Below are 16,996 nucleotides of genomic sequence, written 5' to 3'. Positions count from 1 at the left end.
GAGAAACGAAGAAAAAAAAACGGTTGAAAAAACATTCGAACTTGTTCGGCTTTAATGCAAGCATGCTTTCTGTGAAAAAGTTACTTAAGCATTTTTGCTGTTTGTTTGATTTTTTTTTTGCTAACACCAAAACACAACGATCAAATTTTATTTTTAAATAATTGATTTCTATAATTCAGTTTCTATTCATCATTAATTATCACATCATCAAATTAATCAAATCAAATATATTAAAAAATTTATGATGGCTAAAAAAAATAAATCAAAAACTGCCAATAATGTTAATGACACTAATAATGATGCTTATGATTCTGTGTATTTGAATGATAGTTACCACGGTAACATTGTCGATAGATTCCATCTTATGTCCAATACATTTCACCGATTATTACCATTTCAAGAATTGATTCGTTTTAGTAATCATTCAATTAATAAGGTGTTCATTAATTATAATGATGAAATAAATGAATTGAATTGTCAGATTTTAACTGATTTAAAATCAATGATACGTCAATTGGAATCATCATCAATGTAAGTGAAGTTTTTTTTTCATTATCATGTGAAATTATCAAATCTCTTTGTCTTTCGTTTAGTGATTCAAAAATTAATCCAAATATTACAACAACAGTTATTGATACACCGATAAAATCTGTTGGTAGCCATAAACGTAAATACCAACAAAATACACCATCAAGTACGAATGTATCGAAAATAAAGGATTCGAATAAAATAACAAACAAGAAAGTTAAAAAACAAAAATCTACAGATAAAACTCTGGCAAAATTATTGGATAAAGAAAATGATAATCCTAATAAAATACAAACATCATTAATAGCAAAAAAAAGTTCTATTGAAGATTCAGACAACAAAAATAATGATGATACTAATGATTCTCGAATGTGTTTACGTACCCGTGCACGTACACGTGCCCAAAATAAACGAGAACAAGAATTACAACAAAGCAAAAATGTTACAGAAATAAAGAATAATAATAATGATTCGACAATAAAGAAAACAATGGCAGCAAATGCATCTATTCTTACAACACCGAAAACTCGAAAACCTAGAAACAAAAATGTTCAACAACAGAAAGAATCCAATAAGAAGCCTATTGTTGCTTCTGCTGCTGCACTAGGAACACCAAGTGCAAAAAATATTAATCTACGAAAAGGTGGCGGACAATTTCCTGAAGCGTGTGTGGTAATGGCTACTCCAACGTTATCGAAACAACGTGATGAAGAAATTCGTTTGAAATCTGCTCAAAAATTGGAAAAAGCAGCACAGAATCGAAAAATGATGATGGAACAACGACAACAAAAGATACGTCAACGATCGATCGATTCTCATAATAGGTTATTGGCTAATCAACAGAAACAAAATCACCAAAAACAACAACCAAAATTGGTGGCTACAAATACAACACCATCAAAACAAACTAAAGCATTTATGATAATAACAGGTGCTGTTTCATCTGCTAATAAAGACAAGAAAAATATTAATGGTAATAATGTATTTAAATTTGTTACACCAGTTAATAATTTATCGACGAAAAAAACGGCTTCACCAAAATCTACACCAACTAAAGTGTTAAATAAAAATAGCAGCAATAAAAAATTAATTGGGGATAAAAATATGATTCAAATGAAAAATATTGAAAAAACGTTGATAAAACATGATAACAATGCAATCAATAATGTCGAAAAAAATGACAAAACCATTGAAATATCGCCAATCAAGCCTGATAGAGATGAAAAAAAAGTGAATGTGACCCAAACTTTAATTAATTCAACAATGACGATTGATAAACCATTATCATCACATCCGATACCGCCATCACCAATGTTGAATAAAACAATTTTAAACATAAAAGAACAAGAAAAAAAATGACACCTTTAAAATTGGCAACAACTACAACAACATTGAATCAATCACCATTAATTACACAATATAAAATGACACCACCACCAAAATTGGAAGAATCAATGATATCAACTTATGATATATCCCGTTATTTTGATTCAGATGATGAAGAAGAACAACTAAAAGAAATACAACAAAGAAAAAATAAACGTTTACCACCTTGGGTAACCGGAAGACTTTTTGTAAATCGTTTAGCAAAACTTTATTGTCAAAATGAAAAAAATTCAAATCTCGCCTATCGTATCTATTCAAATTGTTCAAAACGAAAAATTGTTGTCGATATTGAAAAATTTGGATTACAAGTAATTCCCAAATATCGGAATCGTACTAGTTCAATTGTATGGACAACAACTAACAACAAACTAGTACCATCGTCATCGTCACAACTACCACTACCACCGACATCTTCATTTTATAAAAATTTCATGTCTGAAGACGAATCAACTTTTTAAAATATTATTCAACAATTCATATTCATACTCTGTCTATAAACATATTGATTGAAGTTTAAATAAATAATTTCAGCTTTTACTAAAAAAAATTTCAAAATTTAATTACTCTAGTTTATTTTAATTTTTTGTTGGACGATTTATTATCATTATCATATGATGGTAATATTAATGTTCCCAGATTTTTAACTAAATCATGTGATAATCTTGGTAATATGTCCACTATTATACCCGATGCTATGGTATTCGTATGTTCACGTATCGTAAATTTTTGTCCCAATTTCAATGGCATTCCATATTGTAATGTTACATGACATCGGCCATGATCACCGGGCATTAATATACCACCATATTCTTCAGGTATATCTAATCGGGCACCACCAGACCATGTTTGTGAGAATATTTGTTGTATAAATTTATTTGTTATCGGTTTTGAGCGTCCACCTTCTTCATGTGATCGTAGATATATATCAGCAACAAAACGATTTTCCAATGTTACCGTATATGGTTTTGCAATAAGCATACCACGTTCTAATTGTGATTGTTTTATACCACGACATAATAGGCCAACATGATCACCAGCTTGGCATTGAGGATATGGCCGACCAAACATATGAATATCACTAACAACAGTTTTATATTGTTTACTCCAACCAAGAATTTCAGCTTGATCACCTTTTTGTAATGAACCAGTTAATACAGTGCCGATAACAACCGTTCCACGACCTTGAATAGACATTGATGATTCAATTGACATTGAAAATGGTGAATCAATATCACGTTTCGGTGCTTCAATATAAGTATCTAATGTATCCAATAACGTTTGAATTGATCGACCACCTAATTCACTTGATTCTTGTTCACTCAATGCTTTTAATGCTGAACCAAATATAAATGGACTTTGATCACCATCAAAACCAATTTCATTCAATAGATCACGTACTTCGATTTCGACCAGTTCTCGTATTTCATTATCGATAAGATCACATTTATTTGCATATACAACAATTTTTTCAACACCAATCTGTTTACTAAGCATTAGATGTTCACGTGTTTGTGGCATTGGACCTTCGGATGCAGCGACCACTAGAATTGCACCATCCATTTGTGATGTACCACATATCATATTTTTAACATAATCTTGATGACCAGGACAATCGGTATGTGCATAATGACGATCGCGTGTAAAATATTCCACATGACTTGCATTGATGGTAACACCACGAAGCTGTTCTTCTGGAGCTTTATCGATTGAATCAAAATCACGAAATTTTGAATAACCGTTCATAGCTGATAGTTTGGTCAATGCCGATGTCAATGTTGTTTTTCCATGATCAACATGTCCAATTGTTCCTATATTTATATGTTCACGATTTTTCATTGCATCAGCTGTTTTGTTTTGTTTTGGTGATTTTATTGATTTTTCTGCCGTTGCAAAAGTTCGTTTTTTGATTAAAATCGATGCTGTCATGGGCCATTTTAGATTCAACGAGATGAACGAGTTTGATGAACGTAAAAGTAATAACATGTTTTATTTTTTATGGATTTTTTTCAAATAAAAGTTTTGCTTTCAATAAATCATCCACATGATAAATTTGGTTACGAAATTTATGAACAATGTCTTCAAATGTACACGTGATTTTCATTCGAATTTTATGTCAATCTTTTTGTTTTGTTTTGGAATACAAATCATGGATAAAATTGATAGTGATTATGATTTTTTTGATTGTCAATACAACAATGAAGATGATAATGATGATAATCCATTATTCGATTATTATCAGAATATTGCTCGTTCATCATTTGATGATATGGTACATGATCATGAACGGAATGATCTTTATTATCAAGCAATTTGTCGATCAATCAAAAAACTTCGATCAAAAAATCCTGAAAAATCGGTTAATGTTTTGGATATTGGATCCGGTACTGGATTGCTTAGTATGATGGCTACAAATGCCAATGCTGATCATGTTATCGCATGTGAATGTTTTGAACCAATAGCTAAATGTTCGAGGAAAATTATCAACGATAATTCTATGTCATCCAAGATTGATGTGATAAATAAACGTTCTGAACAGCTGAAATTACCTGGCGATTTTCAACCAAATCTATTGGTTGCAGAACTTTTGGATACTGAATTGATTGGTGAAAGTTGTCTATCAATATATCGTGATATTATTCAACGAAAACTTGTCGATCCAGATCATTGTCTATATGTGCCGACACGTGCAAGAATCTGGATTCAACTTGTTCAATCTGAACGTTTATTTCATTGTCATCAATTTCAAAAATCTTATCCAATTGTTGACAATATTGAAGCGATACAATCACCACCACAGGTTCGAAATTGTTTTGGGTCACATCTATTACATGATATTCAATTGAATAGACTTCGTCCGGATATAGATTTCGAAATTCTTTCCGATCCTTTGGTTATTTTTGAATTTGAATTCAATCGATTAGAATCATTAAAACACCGTGATCATAAACGTATTCAATTCGAATTGAAACGTTCATTCAATCAACCAATGATGATATTTGCCTGGTGGGATATTGATCTCGATGATGATGGTGAAATCTGTTTATCTTGTGGTCCATTTTGGACACGTGGATTCAATGATGAGCAACAGGTAGCATGGCGTGAACATTGGATACAAACCGTATATTATTTACCGGCATTTGCATTCGATCGTGAAAGACAAGTTGACGGATTCAATCATGATCATATTAATCACAAACAAAAATTAATAATCGATTGTCATCATGATCAAGTATCATTTTGGTTTGATATACCCAAACAAAATGAATCATACGAATCGAACGATATAAACGAATCTGAATCATGGTATTGTACTTGTGGTTTACATTCACATTTATCACGAACACGATTACAATGGATCAATAACTGTCAACGTTATCAACAATATTGGTGCCGATTAAATGAACTATTACCAACTACCAACAATCAAATGTTGAATCTAATCTATTTTGGTGATGAAAGTATACTTCCATTTGTATGTAGTCGCCATCCAAATGTTGAACATGTTTTTATCATTTGTAATGATCGAAAATCATATCGATTTTTTCATACATTTCGCAATCAAAATGATCAGAAAATTATTCTTTGTTCACATAATAGTTTTCATAAACATCAACAACAACAACAACAACAACAAGAGAATCTATTAACATGTCAAACACCATCTTATGCAATAATAAGTGATTTACATTTTCGTAATCAATCAGCAATGCTGTCATCATTGGAAATTTTTCGTCATCTTTATCGACAACAACAATTTATTCGAAATCATCATAACCGGATTCATTTTTGTCTGCCTCATCGAATTGTTTTACGTGGTTTAATCGTTCGATTTGAACATTTATGGAAATGTTGGGCACCAGTTTCGAATGTTCGAATCAATGATCAAACCGAATTCAATCTATTCGAATATGATTTATTGATTATGAATGCACGACGTAATGTTGATTGGCAATTTGATCGTCGTTCACTTTGGGAATATCGTTGTTGGCCATTAGCCAATGAAACTTTTGATATTCTTGATATTTCAATGGATTGTACGAATGGCAAAAAATCAATGGAAGAACTTAATTCCTTAATGACCACCAATGAGAAAATCGAAAAAATTGTTGAATTCAATGTTGAACAACTAAAATCCAGAAAAATTGATCCAAATACTGTGGCAATTGTTTGTTGGATTGATCAACATATCGATGATAATACAATCATAACGGGTGGTTTTGAAAACAACATGACCGAATCATTAACACCAAATACCGAAATCAAATGGATACGTGATCAACAACAATTGGTTACATTTTTGACCACCATTCCTAATGGTATTGAACAATGGAATAATAATGAATCAGCAGATAAAATTCAGCTAAAATTTGAAATCAAAATGAATAAATTATCCATCAGGATGGATATCAACAATAGAAAATGAATAAAAATGGTAAAAATAATCATTTATTCTTTCTCCAAATAAAATAATCATAATCATAAGATGATCTGTAATTGAATAATTTTTTTTGTTGTTGTTGTTTTATACAGACAGCTGTTTGAAATGAAATTATACAAAAATGTTTTTGCTCTGCCCAAAAATGCTCTCCGTGTGTGTATAATATATATGTTTTTTAAGTTTGTACTTTTAACTGCAATGATGAATAAAATATTGATTTTTTCGTTCGTTTTTTTTGTTGGTTTGTAAAAATAAAAATTTTCGCTGAATTCATCCATGAATGAATGGTCCATGAATGAATTATTGTAATATATAGGTGAATAAAGTATGTTTGTTTTTTGTGTGAAATGAATAAAGTTTTCACTTGTTTGTTTTACTTATTTACTCAACATTTGTTGTTGTTTCGTAATTTTGTTTGTCCACAAACTTGACATATCGATATTTATAGAATTTTTTTTTCTAGATCAAAGTTTTCAAAAATGATGACCACGATGATTGGAAATTTTGATTCAATGTTGATTTTGTTGTTATCATCGTTTTGTTGTTGGCTGTATGATGATGATGATGGAAAAATGATGATCGAACAAGACGAATGAATGAAAAAGCAATGGCCAATAATGATACGGCTGCATTGATCCAATTCGAACGTCGTAAATCATCGTTCGATCGACGACATAATACAACCGGTGGTCGTTGTCTTCGTGCCGATGTTGATAGAATCATTTCATATGGATTTGTTGGACGATAACGATTCTGTTGTTGTCGTTTAGCCGATGATGGATCTGGTGGTGATGATGATGATGATTGTTGTTGTTGTTGCTGTTGTTTATCATCCGATGATCCACTATCAGAACCGATACCGGGTATAAATTCCTGAGTAGATGTGACCAATGATACCGTATCGATTTCTGAATATTTTGTTTGTTGTTGTTGTGTTGCCATTAACTGTAAATATTGTTCAGGATCAGATTCTACACGATAATTGGAACATATATCCTGTTGCCATGAAACCAGATGTATACCATGCGCCAATAAAGCAGTGCTAAGCAATGCAGATTGAACGAAAATTCTATCTGGCCATAATAATCCGGTTACAATTGAACCAACACCGGTAACAATAGAATATCTTGTTAGATATTCACCAAACCATATCCAACGTGCTGTTTCGTCACCCAAACGACATGGTTCAATCACAATGGTTGGACAGCCAAATTCGAATGCACGTTCAAGTTCATTTTCGAATAATTCATGGGCACCATCAAATATTTCTCTAATGACAATCATTTCTTGGCCAAATTCAAAAAATGTTCTTTAAAAATAATTTTGAAATTTAAAAAAAAATTCAAATTCAAAACATCATTATCAAACTTACGTATCGTCAATCATATTTGGTTTGTTTATTTTTTTTTTTTTTTGTTCTGAAGCAAACGATGATGAATGAATGAATGAATGAATGGAATGTTTATGGAAAATTTCGGCCAATATCACCGGCAATCAATTTAAAAAAAAAATTCCGGTGATGCAATGATGAAATGCGAGAAATTTGCTACGAAGAGAGTAATAAGAAATTAAAATTAAAAACAAAATTAAAAGAAAAAAAATCATAGAAATAAAAAAAAATTTCATTCGAAAAAATAATCGATAGATCGATTGTTTTTTTTTGTTGTAGTTTGAATTTATTCAGTTAATTTTTTTTGTGTCTTGTGATTTTTGTTGTTGTTGTTGTTGTCACGATAACAATATGAAATAATAATCAACAATGACAAATCATTTTGATGATGGTGAGATGAACATCGAAGTCAGTTTTTTTTTTGACAGAAGTGACGATGTATGTTCAACGTCGACGTTTGATAATGATGACGATGATGGTGATGACAGTATCAATTGATTGAACGATTTTCCTTATTGATCAGAAATAATTTTTAATGTAAAACGAACAAGAAAAAAAATTTGGCAACCATTTTTTTTATTATTCACAAAAAAAAATTTAACAAGGTTTCCATTATATACCCAGAAAAAAATGATGTTAAACAAATATCAACCAAAAAAAATCATATCAATGACCTAATTATCAATCAATCAATGATAACGATGGATGTTATACAGAGAACCGACTCATTGATTGATAAAATGATGGCAGTGGATAAAATAAAAAAATCTAAATCAAACATTGAAAACCTTTTTTAAAAAAAAGACTTTCAAAATCAAACAATTGTTATTTCTGTCAGTCGTCGTCGTCATAGTTTTTTTTCTTTTTCTGATGACAATTCTTTAATAGGAATGTCGAATGTAGGCGAAAAAATATTCTAATTTTGACATTATTTCACGAGACGTTTGATAATAATAATAATAATAAAAACACTTACCCCTTTTTTTAATTATTTTGCAAACAATTGTCTTTTGCGCCACTCTTTTATTTTTTCACAGCGATGGAATTCGAATACAAAAAACACTAACAACAACAACAACAACAACAACGATGATGATGATGAAAAAGTGGTTATCCTTGTCCGATTGGTTTTTTTTCACTCGAATAATTTCAGTTCACTTTTTTTCAAATATGTGAACTGGAATCACTTTCGAAAAAGTGATTGTTGCATCCAAAAAGAGAGAGAGATTGTTCAACTAAACTTAAACAAAAACTGTTATCACCACTACATCATCAATTTGATGTTGATGATGATGATGATGAACATTTTTGCTTTTTTTTAATATTTGACGATGGATTATTATATGATGTGATATGAAGAAAAAAAATTGTTTATAGCATCATCGTAAACAACAACAACGACGACGACGACAACGAAATATTACTAACAACAACAACAATAATAACAACAAAAGAACAAAAAAATAAAAACAGCTGTACGTATCAAAAAAAATGAAACCATTCAAATAGGACGTTTTTGGATTTATTTATTCAATTTTCAAAATTTTATTTAGAAAAAAAAAGTTCATCATCATCATCATCATTTGATTAATTAAATCTTTTTGTTTCGAACGAATGTGCATCCATAAAACAGCAACAACATTATTATTTCATCAAACCAAATCACCATCATTATTACGCATTTTTTGTATATATTTTGGATTGATAGCTATATCCTGATCTAATGTTTTCAATTTTTCATTCAAACACATACATTTGTTAATCTGTTCTTCAATCATTTTATACATTTGTAATGAATCATATTTTTCTGGATTATCATGAAATTCTACCATACCATCTTTTTGATTGATCTGTGCAAATATTTCACCATTTTCAATCTTGAATGAAGGAATGGATGACAAAAAAAAATTTTAGAATTTTAAAAAATAATCAATCAATCAACAACACATACCATATGAAGAATTTTCTTTTCAGCTTCTTCAACATTCGGTAGATGAACACGTTGGGCCATATCTTTCAACGATAGTGTCATAAATGTTTTGGTCAATTTTTGCATCTTCACTTTGACCAATGAACTAATCACTTGTTTGACGAGGCCAATATTTTGATCATCTTGAAAATCTTTACGATAAGTATCTAATAAATCGTTCAATGATTCAATGGATCCATTTGTATATTCAGTTATAAGCATATTATAAGGGCCACAAAATGGTTTTACTGAACGATTAAGATAATTATTCACTTGTTTTGCCATCAAAGGTATAACACGTCCATTTTGTAATAATGAAACAAGAATATATTTCTTATATGCTTCGATTGAAATTTGGGAAATCGCAGCACCGGTAACTGATAATACCGTTTGAAAGAACAGAAAAGCACGTTCATAATTCTGTATGATTGAATATATAATACCACCATAATAATAATAGGAAAGAAAATATTTTACATCATAACAATCATTTTCACGACTTATATCGGTGATATCGATATCAAGAAATGTCAGTGCTGGTTTCAAACATTTTCCAATCAATGCCAATTTACATAGATCTGTATGTATCGATGTTAATTGTGTCGGTGATTGTTGTACTTTTTGTATAGATCTTGATAATGGCTCTAAACCTTTTAATGGTTGATCAATTTCCATCAGGTATTCAGTCAATGAATGACATAATGATGCAACTATTTGAGAAAAAAAGTGAAAAAATTAAAAAAAAATCCATCTATCAATGAAAAAAAAAATCAAACTTACAATGATTCGGTGCTTGTTTAATCTGATTTTCATTACAATCATTTATGAATTCAATAATTTGTGATATCGATTGTCTTGATGATGACGATGATTTCGTTGGATTAGCCGTATTATTGTTGTTATTTTTATTGGATGAACTTGCCGTTGTCGTTGATGATGATGAACTTGCATTGACACCACCACCACTGCCATTCAGATTATTCTGTTGATTTGTTTGTTGTCGACAAAGCCTTAAATCCAAAGAAACAAAAAAAAATTGAATGAAATAAATTCAAAAAATTTTGTTCAGAAAAAAAACTTACAAATAAAGAATAGCAACAGTATTTTCTTGGATATCTAGATTTCGTATCAATTCATCGACAATCAATGAATTTTTAAATACAATATCACCAAATATATAATCTGCCATCTGTGTATATTGACCTGTATAGAATGTAGAAAGAAAAACGGTTGAAATTCTAATAATTCAAATTTATAAATTATAGAAAATAATAAAAAAAACCTTGTAACGAATGTGACCGTATTATGGCCAATAATTTATCCGTCGACATGTTTGATGACGATGACGATGGTGTCAATCGATCTTTAACAAAACGTAATAGATCCGTATTCGATGGAGGAATTTCAAAAAAAATCAAATTCTTTTACAAAAAAAAAAAGAAAATTCGTTGATGTCAATTCAATGAAGCATGCGATGAATTATCTCATCAGAAAGAAAGAAACAAAAATCAATCATCATCATCATCAACATCAATGAATAATGTATTCATAAAGGACGTGTCAAAATGAATGGACCGTTGTTTGTCGCAGGCATTTGAATTCGAATTTACTCATATGATGCAGTGTCGAAAAGATTTTTGAGCCCGCCAATTTATCGATAAATCAATCATGTCATCAGATATTGATCAATCAATGCAAATAATGGAGATTGTTCAATCGATCAATCAGGCCATTTCGACAGCTAACTTGTGAGTAAAGATTTTTTTGCACCCCTTCTTTTAACTTTTAAAATGATTCCATTTTTTGTTTGTTTAATTTGTAAAAGAGCACAATTTAAATCGATCATTGAACCATTGGGCAATGATATCAATCAATACATTATTGTGGATGATGAATCAGATACACAGATGAATATATTGCATATAATAGCATCACGTGAATACCATCCAATGGCTATCGATAATGATAATTATCGATCGGATGTATTTCATAAATTTATCGATATAATTCACCAATATGATCAATTCGATGTTGATTATCGTGCATCGATTGATGGACAATACAATATGACCGCCGCACATATTGCTATCCAATGGCAAAATCTACCAATGCTTGAAGCATTAATATTTTATGGTGCAGATCTATTAATTTGTGATTGTAATGGACAAAATGTTCAGGATTATGCCCGTAATATTGGAAATGATCAATTGTTTCGATTGGTTAAACGTTCCATTTATGAATCGATTGAATCACGATTAGAATTTTCGCATCCAAATCTAGATAATCATCATCATTATAATGATGGTGATAATGGTTATTATTATGCTGTACCAAGACCTGTTGCACGCGATGATGAGGATGATTATGATGATGATGTTAATTGTTCTTTAGCTCCTCATTCATCATCATCAACATTGGCTATATCAAGTATTAGTGGTTATCAAAGATCTCCATCCATTGGTAGACAAAGTTCGACAAATTTATCAATCACACCGAATCATTCATCGATCATTGATCGCTTTAATTCTAATGCAACATTTACATCGGAAGCAAATTCTGAAACATCATTATCATTTCGTAGTTTTCAAAATCTATTGAATCAAGCATTCTATCATCATCGTAATCATTCATCACAACAAATTATGACCAATAATAGTGATTCAAATATTAGTGAAAATAATCTAAATCAAGATGAAAATCATCGTGAAGAATCATCACTGATGATCATCAATGATAATAAAAGTCAAAAATCCAATAGTGCCAATAATAATAATTACGAAACCATAACGGTAGTGAAAGAAAGTGATGTTGAACTTGTTGAACAACGATTCGAATCTGTTTCTAGTCCTTTGAAGTTAGACATATCGAATGAATCATCTGCATCGACAGAATCCACTGGATCCAATATTGATGAATTCATTATGAAAATGAACGATACACAATTACGTCAGGAATTAAATCGTTTTGGATTCGAAATTGTAGGTCCATTAAATTCTCATACACGTCATTGTTATCAACGAAAATTTCATACATTACGTAAAGAAAATGAACAACAAGCACAACAGAATCAGCAAAAACAGCCTCAACGACAAAAACAAACGGAACAAGACGGTGAAATTCAGGCCAAAATGGCTAATTATCATATCGAATTTGACTTGATTCGTTCTCGAAAATTTCCATTCATTGAAGCACGTCGTTACGAAATGCAATTGATAGAACAATTTTCGATATCGACGATGAATAATGATGATAGTCCAGAATTTTCGACACTTCGAAATGGAAAGAAAAAATTCACAATTAAATCGGATCAAACATATTTTGTTTATTTATTATTAGATCCTTCTATTACGAAAAATTTACCAGCACAAGTAAATTTATTACTTGATGATCAAACTCAATCGAATGATAATCCAATGGAACAATTTTGTACAATGATCAATGATTATCGCTTGTTTTATCGATTTATATCAGCAATATTTTATGTTGGTAAAGGTAAAAATGATCGTCCATATCAACATTTTATCGATGCTCATCGTGAACGTAAACAACCTACAAAATTGGATATAAAACCAAAAATCCAACGAATCTGGACAATATGGGATCGTGGCTTGGGTCCGATTTCACTTAATGATTGTCAAGGTATTAAATCGGATGAAGCACATGCACGTGAAGCATTGATCATCGAAACAATTGGTTTATTTAATCTTACCAATCAAATTGCCGGCAGTTATCGGCAACAATTACAATTAAATCAACGACAAAAAAGTATATTAGGTACATATTTACTTTATAAATTTTTTATAATGTATTTATGTACCGGCGAAAGACAGATTCGAATTCCTTGAACTTTTTTTTGTATAGTGATCTTTCTTTTTTTGATCTCCAATTACTTTTTTTCGTTCATTAAAAAAAATTTATCATCATCAGTATTTTTGTTTTTTTTTCTTTTGCAATTTAAATTAAAACAAAAACTTTTTTTTCGTTCAATAAAGCAAAGGTTTTCGTTGTACAATGATGTTACACAATTTCGGAAAAGAACGACAAGTTTAATTGAATTGAATTGAATGAAGTGGATATACAAAAAAAAGAAGAGAAAAAGAAAATAAAATGTTCAAAATACAAACACGAACGCACACAAACAAATTACACAATTAATTATTGAATTGATGAATATATTTGAAAGAAATAATAAAAGAAACAAAGAAAAAAAAACGAATACAAAACATAAACAACACACGCACAAATATAAATCAATGAGAATGATGAAAATGAAAATGTGAGATGATGAATAGTTTTGTTTTTTTTGTTGTCTTTCGTGATTTTTTTTTTGATTGATATTTTTTCGTGACGATTAATCAAAACGCAAACACACATGCAGAACCAAGATGTAGGTGATGTTGATGATTTAAAATCTTCTGAAATGTGGGGGGAGATGATGAGAGAATCACATTGTTTTTTGTTTACTTTTTCAATTTTAAAGATGATGATGATGATGATTTGTGGATTTTATGTTAGTTGTTGTTGATGGTGGTGGGTGTGTGCAATTGTTTTTTTTTATATTTTTGTTGATAATTAGCTAGCTGCTTGTTGTTGTTGTTTGTGATTGTCGTCTAATTTGACGGCTATTGCTTTCATCGCTATTATTATTATTATTATCAGAGCTGCATAAATTCATTGTCGTAGTCGTCATCATGGCCGATGGTGATGATAAATTTCCATGATGTTTTGATGATGATATCGATGATGTATTCGTTACTGTATCTTGTGGTGGTGGTTTCAGATTCATCACCTTACATATCCAAGGTGCAATATCCACTTTTTCTTGTTCCGAACGTTTTATATATGGATGATTCTAATTCAAAAAAAAAATTTAAATACAAACATTTACAATTTCCGTTTGATAAAACACACAAGCACAAACAAACTTACCATTAAACCATTAAGATCAGGTCGTTCACTTGGATTCTTTTTTAAACAAGAATCAACAAAATCTTTAAATTCACGACTAAATATGCTCAATGGTAATGTTGGTGGTGGATCCGTGACAATATAATCCAATTGAGCAAATATTGATAATGGTTGTACGGCTAAACAGTCACTACCACCGCCACTTCCACTGCTGTTACTATGATTTGAGCCAAAATTCTGTTGTTGTTGATGTTGTGACGATGATGATGATGATTCTGGAATGATTAAAGGTGATGATGATGTCATCGTTGTTGTTGATGATGATGGATGATCCATTTTCGGATCATAATGATCACCAAATATCATACGCAATACTTTTTCATTTGGTGGTGGTATTGGATAACGGCCTAATGCCATTTCAACTAATGATAAACCAAGACTCCATATATCTGATTGCACGGAATAATGTATTCCTTGTAAACGTTCGGGCTAAATAAATAATTGATCATTTATCAATCATGAATAGAATTAAAGAATTGAAGATAACATACCGACATGTATGAACGTGTACCGACAAATGAATTGGCCATCGAATCAATTAATTGTCCACTAACACCAAAATCACAAATTTTTATTTCACCACGTGAATTTACCAATATATTTGATGGTTTTACATCTATATTGGTGAAAAAAAAATTTAAAATTTTCAAAATCAATAAACTCGCATGAATTACCTCGATGAATAATTTGATGTTTTTCACGAAGATAATTTAATCCTTTAATAACAGTCGTTGTCACTTTACCCAAAATATGTTCATCAATACGGCCAGCATTTTTCAATACCAGATCAAATGATCCACCATCCTATGAAAAATATGAATGGAAAAAATTTCAAAATTATTTTTCAAAAACTCAAAAAAAACCATTCAATAAAACAAATATACCATATATTCCATACAGATATTAATTTCACCATCCGAATAAAAGGCACCATAAAAACCAACGATATGTGGTGAATTACAATTATGTAATATTTTCAATTCTCTAAGTATTTGATTACGTATCACAGGTTTCACTTCTAATCGAATCATCTTTCTGGCCATTATTGTTTGTGTTGGACGATGTAATACTTTACTAACGACACCACCATTACCAGAACCTAATGCATGCATTTCGATAAAATCATCGGCGCTGACTAAATCACCGACTTTACGTTTTGATAATATAAATGTTTCTAGCCGTATCCGTTGTTGATCATCTAATTCCAAGCCTTCCAGTGTTCGTAATAATTCATTTAGATTTGCATCTGCATGTTGTTGTTGTTGATCAGCAACAACATTTGAATCGCTATTTTTTTCGGTCAACGTAGATTTTTTCATTTTCGATTGTTGCTGTAAACAATGTTGTTGTTGTTGTTGTTTATTACAATGATCATTTGATTGTTCATCAATGAAAAAATTTTGATTCTGTACATGATTTTGATTTGATGATTGTTGTTGCTGTCGATGACTTGATGGTTGTTGTGAATTTAATAATGAGATTGGTGCTAATTGTGGTGGTATAAAACTGCCACCAACACCACCACCACCACCATCATTATCAATAATTCCTGTATTATTTATTGATGATGATGATGATGTAATATTGTTTACATGATGAATCGAATCATTTTTTATTGTCGATACATTATTATTATTACTCGATGATGGCAAATTATTATTGGCCGTCGTGATTGTTGCCGATGATGATGGTAATGTTAAGCCCAATTTATTCTTATTATTTGCTAGGCTACTCATTTTGACTGTTGTAAAATTGTTGATTGATGAAAGCGAATAATTTTATAAAAATTTAAAAAAAAAATTAAATTCAAAAAAAAAATTCACATTCACACAGTAAATTAAGTAAATGAATTAATTAGAGAAATATAGACAATAATAATTGATAAAATAAATGATATCAAAGTTAATTTAAGATCAGAAAAAAAAAGAATTTCAAATTAATGATGAGAATTTTAAATTCATTTTTGTCTTGTCGGTTTTCGTTTTCGGTTCAAATCAAATCAGATGATTTTTTTATTATTTCTCACTCGCACACACACACACACACAAACACACATCATTCGTCCAAGATATATGATGATTTTTTGTCGTTCTTATAATAATTTATTATTACATAACTGTTATATGCATGGAATTTGTATGAAAACAAGAAAAAAAAAGAGAAAGTAAAAAATATAAAAAAAAATCACTTTAGTATTCGATTAATTCTTCTTTTGTTGAGCATTGTCTTTACTTTGTGTATGTGGTTATTGTTGTGGTTGTTGGTAGTGGCGTTGAGTACACACACACACACACACACACAAACACAAACTTACAGC

General features: G+C 30.4%; 7 protein-coding genes across 8 annotated transcripts; 3 read left to right on the top strand and 4 right to left on the bottom strand.

Annotated features, from left to right (window-relative positions):
• The first annotated feature begins 241 nt into the window (after positions 1–241).
• On the top strand, positions 242–2,474 carry LOC124494053 (uncharacterized). Its single transcript, XM_047057194.2, is given in 3 exon segments — positions 242–531; positions 594–1,872; positions 1,875–2,474. Coding segments are annotated over 3 exon segments (2,067 nt in total). The 3' UTR covers positions 2,373–2,474.
• LOC124494050 (elongation factor Tu-like) lies at positions 2,447–3,975 on the bottom strand. Its single transcript, XM_047057192.2, has one exon. It carries the CDS (start codon positions 3,895–3,897, stop codon positions 2,485–2,487), a length of 1,413 nt encoding a protein of 470 aa, XP_046913148.2. The 5' UTR covers positions 3,898–3,975; the 3' UTR covers positions 2,447–2,484.
• A 30-nt stretch (positions 3,976–4,005) lies between these two features.
• Positions 4,006–6,585, top strand: Art7 (arginine methyltransferase 7). Its single transcript, XM_047057191.2, has 2 exons — positions 4,006–6,346; positions 6,445–6,585. Exon 1 carries the CDS (start codon positions 4,025–4,027, stop codon positions 6,335–6,337), a length of 2,313 nt encoding a protein of 770 aa, XP_046913147.2. The 5' UTR covers positions 4,006–4,024; the 3' UTR covers positions 6,338–6,346; positions 6,445–6,585.
• Positions 6,336–9,159, bottom strand: Pmi (Transmembrane protein Pmi). 2 transcript variants are annotated; one of them, XM_047057193.2, is made up of 3 exons: positions 8,719–9,159; positions 7,725–7,898; positions 6,336–7,661 (listed from the first exon to the last, which is right to left on the bottom strand). In XM_047057193.2, the coding sequence occupies exons 2-3, from the start codon at positions 7,736–7,738 to the stop codon at positions 6,812–6,814; spliced, it is 864 nt and encodes a 287-aa protein (XP_046913149.2). In that variant the 5' UTR covers positions 7,739–7,898; positions 8,719–9,159; the 3' UTR covers positions 6,336–6,811. The 2 variants fall into 2 exon arrangements, with proteins under 2 accessions (XP_046913149.2, XP_075588134.1); XM_075732019.1 differs by lacking the exon at positions 8,719–9,159 and having other exon boundaries at positions 7,725–8,693.
• An 89-nt stretch (positions 9,160–9,248) lies between these two features.
• Positions 9,249–11,201, bottom strand: CSN3 (COP9 signalosome subunit 3). The gene is made up of 5 exons (XM_047057408.2): positions 10,994–11,201; positions 10,794–10,914; positions 10,492–10,721; positions 9,694–10,421; positions 9,249–9,619 (listed from the first exon to the last, which is right to left on the bottom strand). Exons 1-5 carry the CDS (start codon positions 11,040–11,042, stop codon positions 9,395–9,397), a joined length of 1,353 nt encoding a protein of 450 aa, XP_046913364.2. The 5' UTR covers positions 11,043–11,201; the 3' UTR covers positions 9,249–9,394.
• Positions 11,202–11,298: 97 nt separating this feature from the next.
• Positions 11,299–13,718, top strand: LOC124494242 (uncharacterized). The gene is made up of 2 exons (XM_047057406.2): positions 11,299–11,459; positions 11,537–13,718. The coding sequence occupies exons 1-2, from the start codon at positions 11,380–11,382 to the stop codon at positions 13,554–13,556; spliced, it is 2,100 nt and encodes a 699-aa protein (XP_046913362.1). The 5' UTR covers positions 11,299–11,379; the 3' UTR covers positions 13,557–13,718.
• An 18-nt stretch (positions 13,719–13,736) lies between these two features.
• On the bottom strand, positions 13,737–16,985 carry Dsor1 (mitogen-activated protein kinase kinase 1). Its single transcript, XM_047057407.2, has 5 exons — positions 15,564–16,985; positions 15,354–15,483; positions 15,171–15,295; positions 14,641–15,108; positions 13,737–14,563 (listed from the first exon to the last, which is right to left on the bottom strand). Exons 1-5 carry the CDS (start codon positions 16,413–16,415, stop codon positions 14,288–14,290), a joined length of 1,851 nt encoding a protein of 616 aa, XP_046913363.2. The 5' UTR covers positions 16,416–16,985; the 3' UTR covers positions 13,737–14,287.
• Between the last annotated feature and the right edge of the window lie 11 nt (positions 16,986–16,996).

The sequence above is a fragment of the Dermatophagoides farinae genome, chromosome 6 (genome assembly GCF_024713945.1).
Source record: "Dermatophagoides farinae isolate YC_2012a chromosome 6, ASM2471394v1, whole genome shotgun sequence".
Classification (NCBI taxonomy): domain Eukaryota; kingdom Metazoa; phylum Arthropoda; class Arachnida; order Sarcoptiformes; family Pyroglyphidae; genus Dermatophagoides; species Dermatophagoides farinae.
Note: the sequence above shows the minus strand (reverse complement) of the source record. Positions and strands in the feature narration are given on the sequence as shown.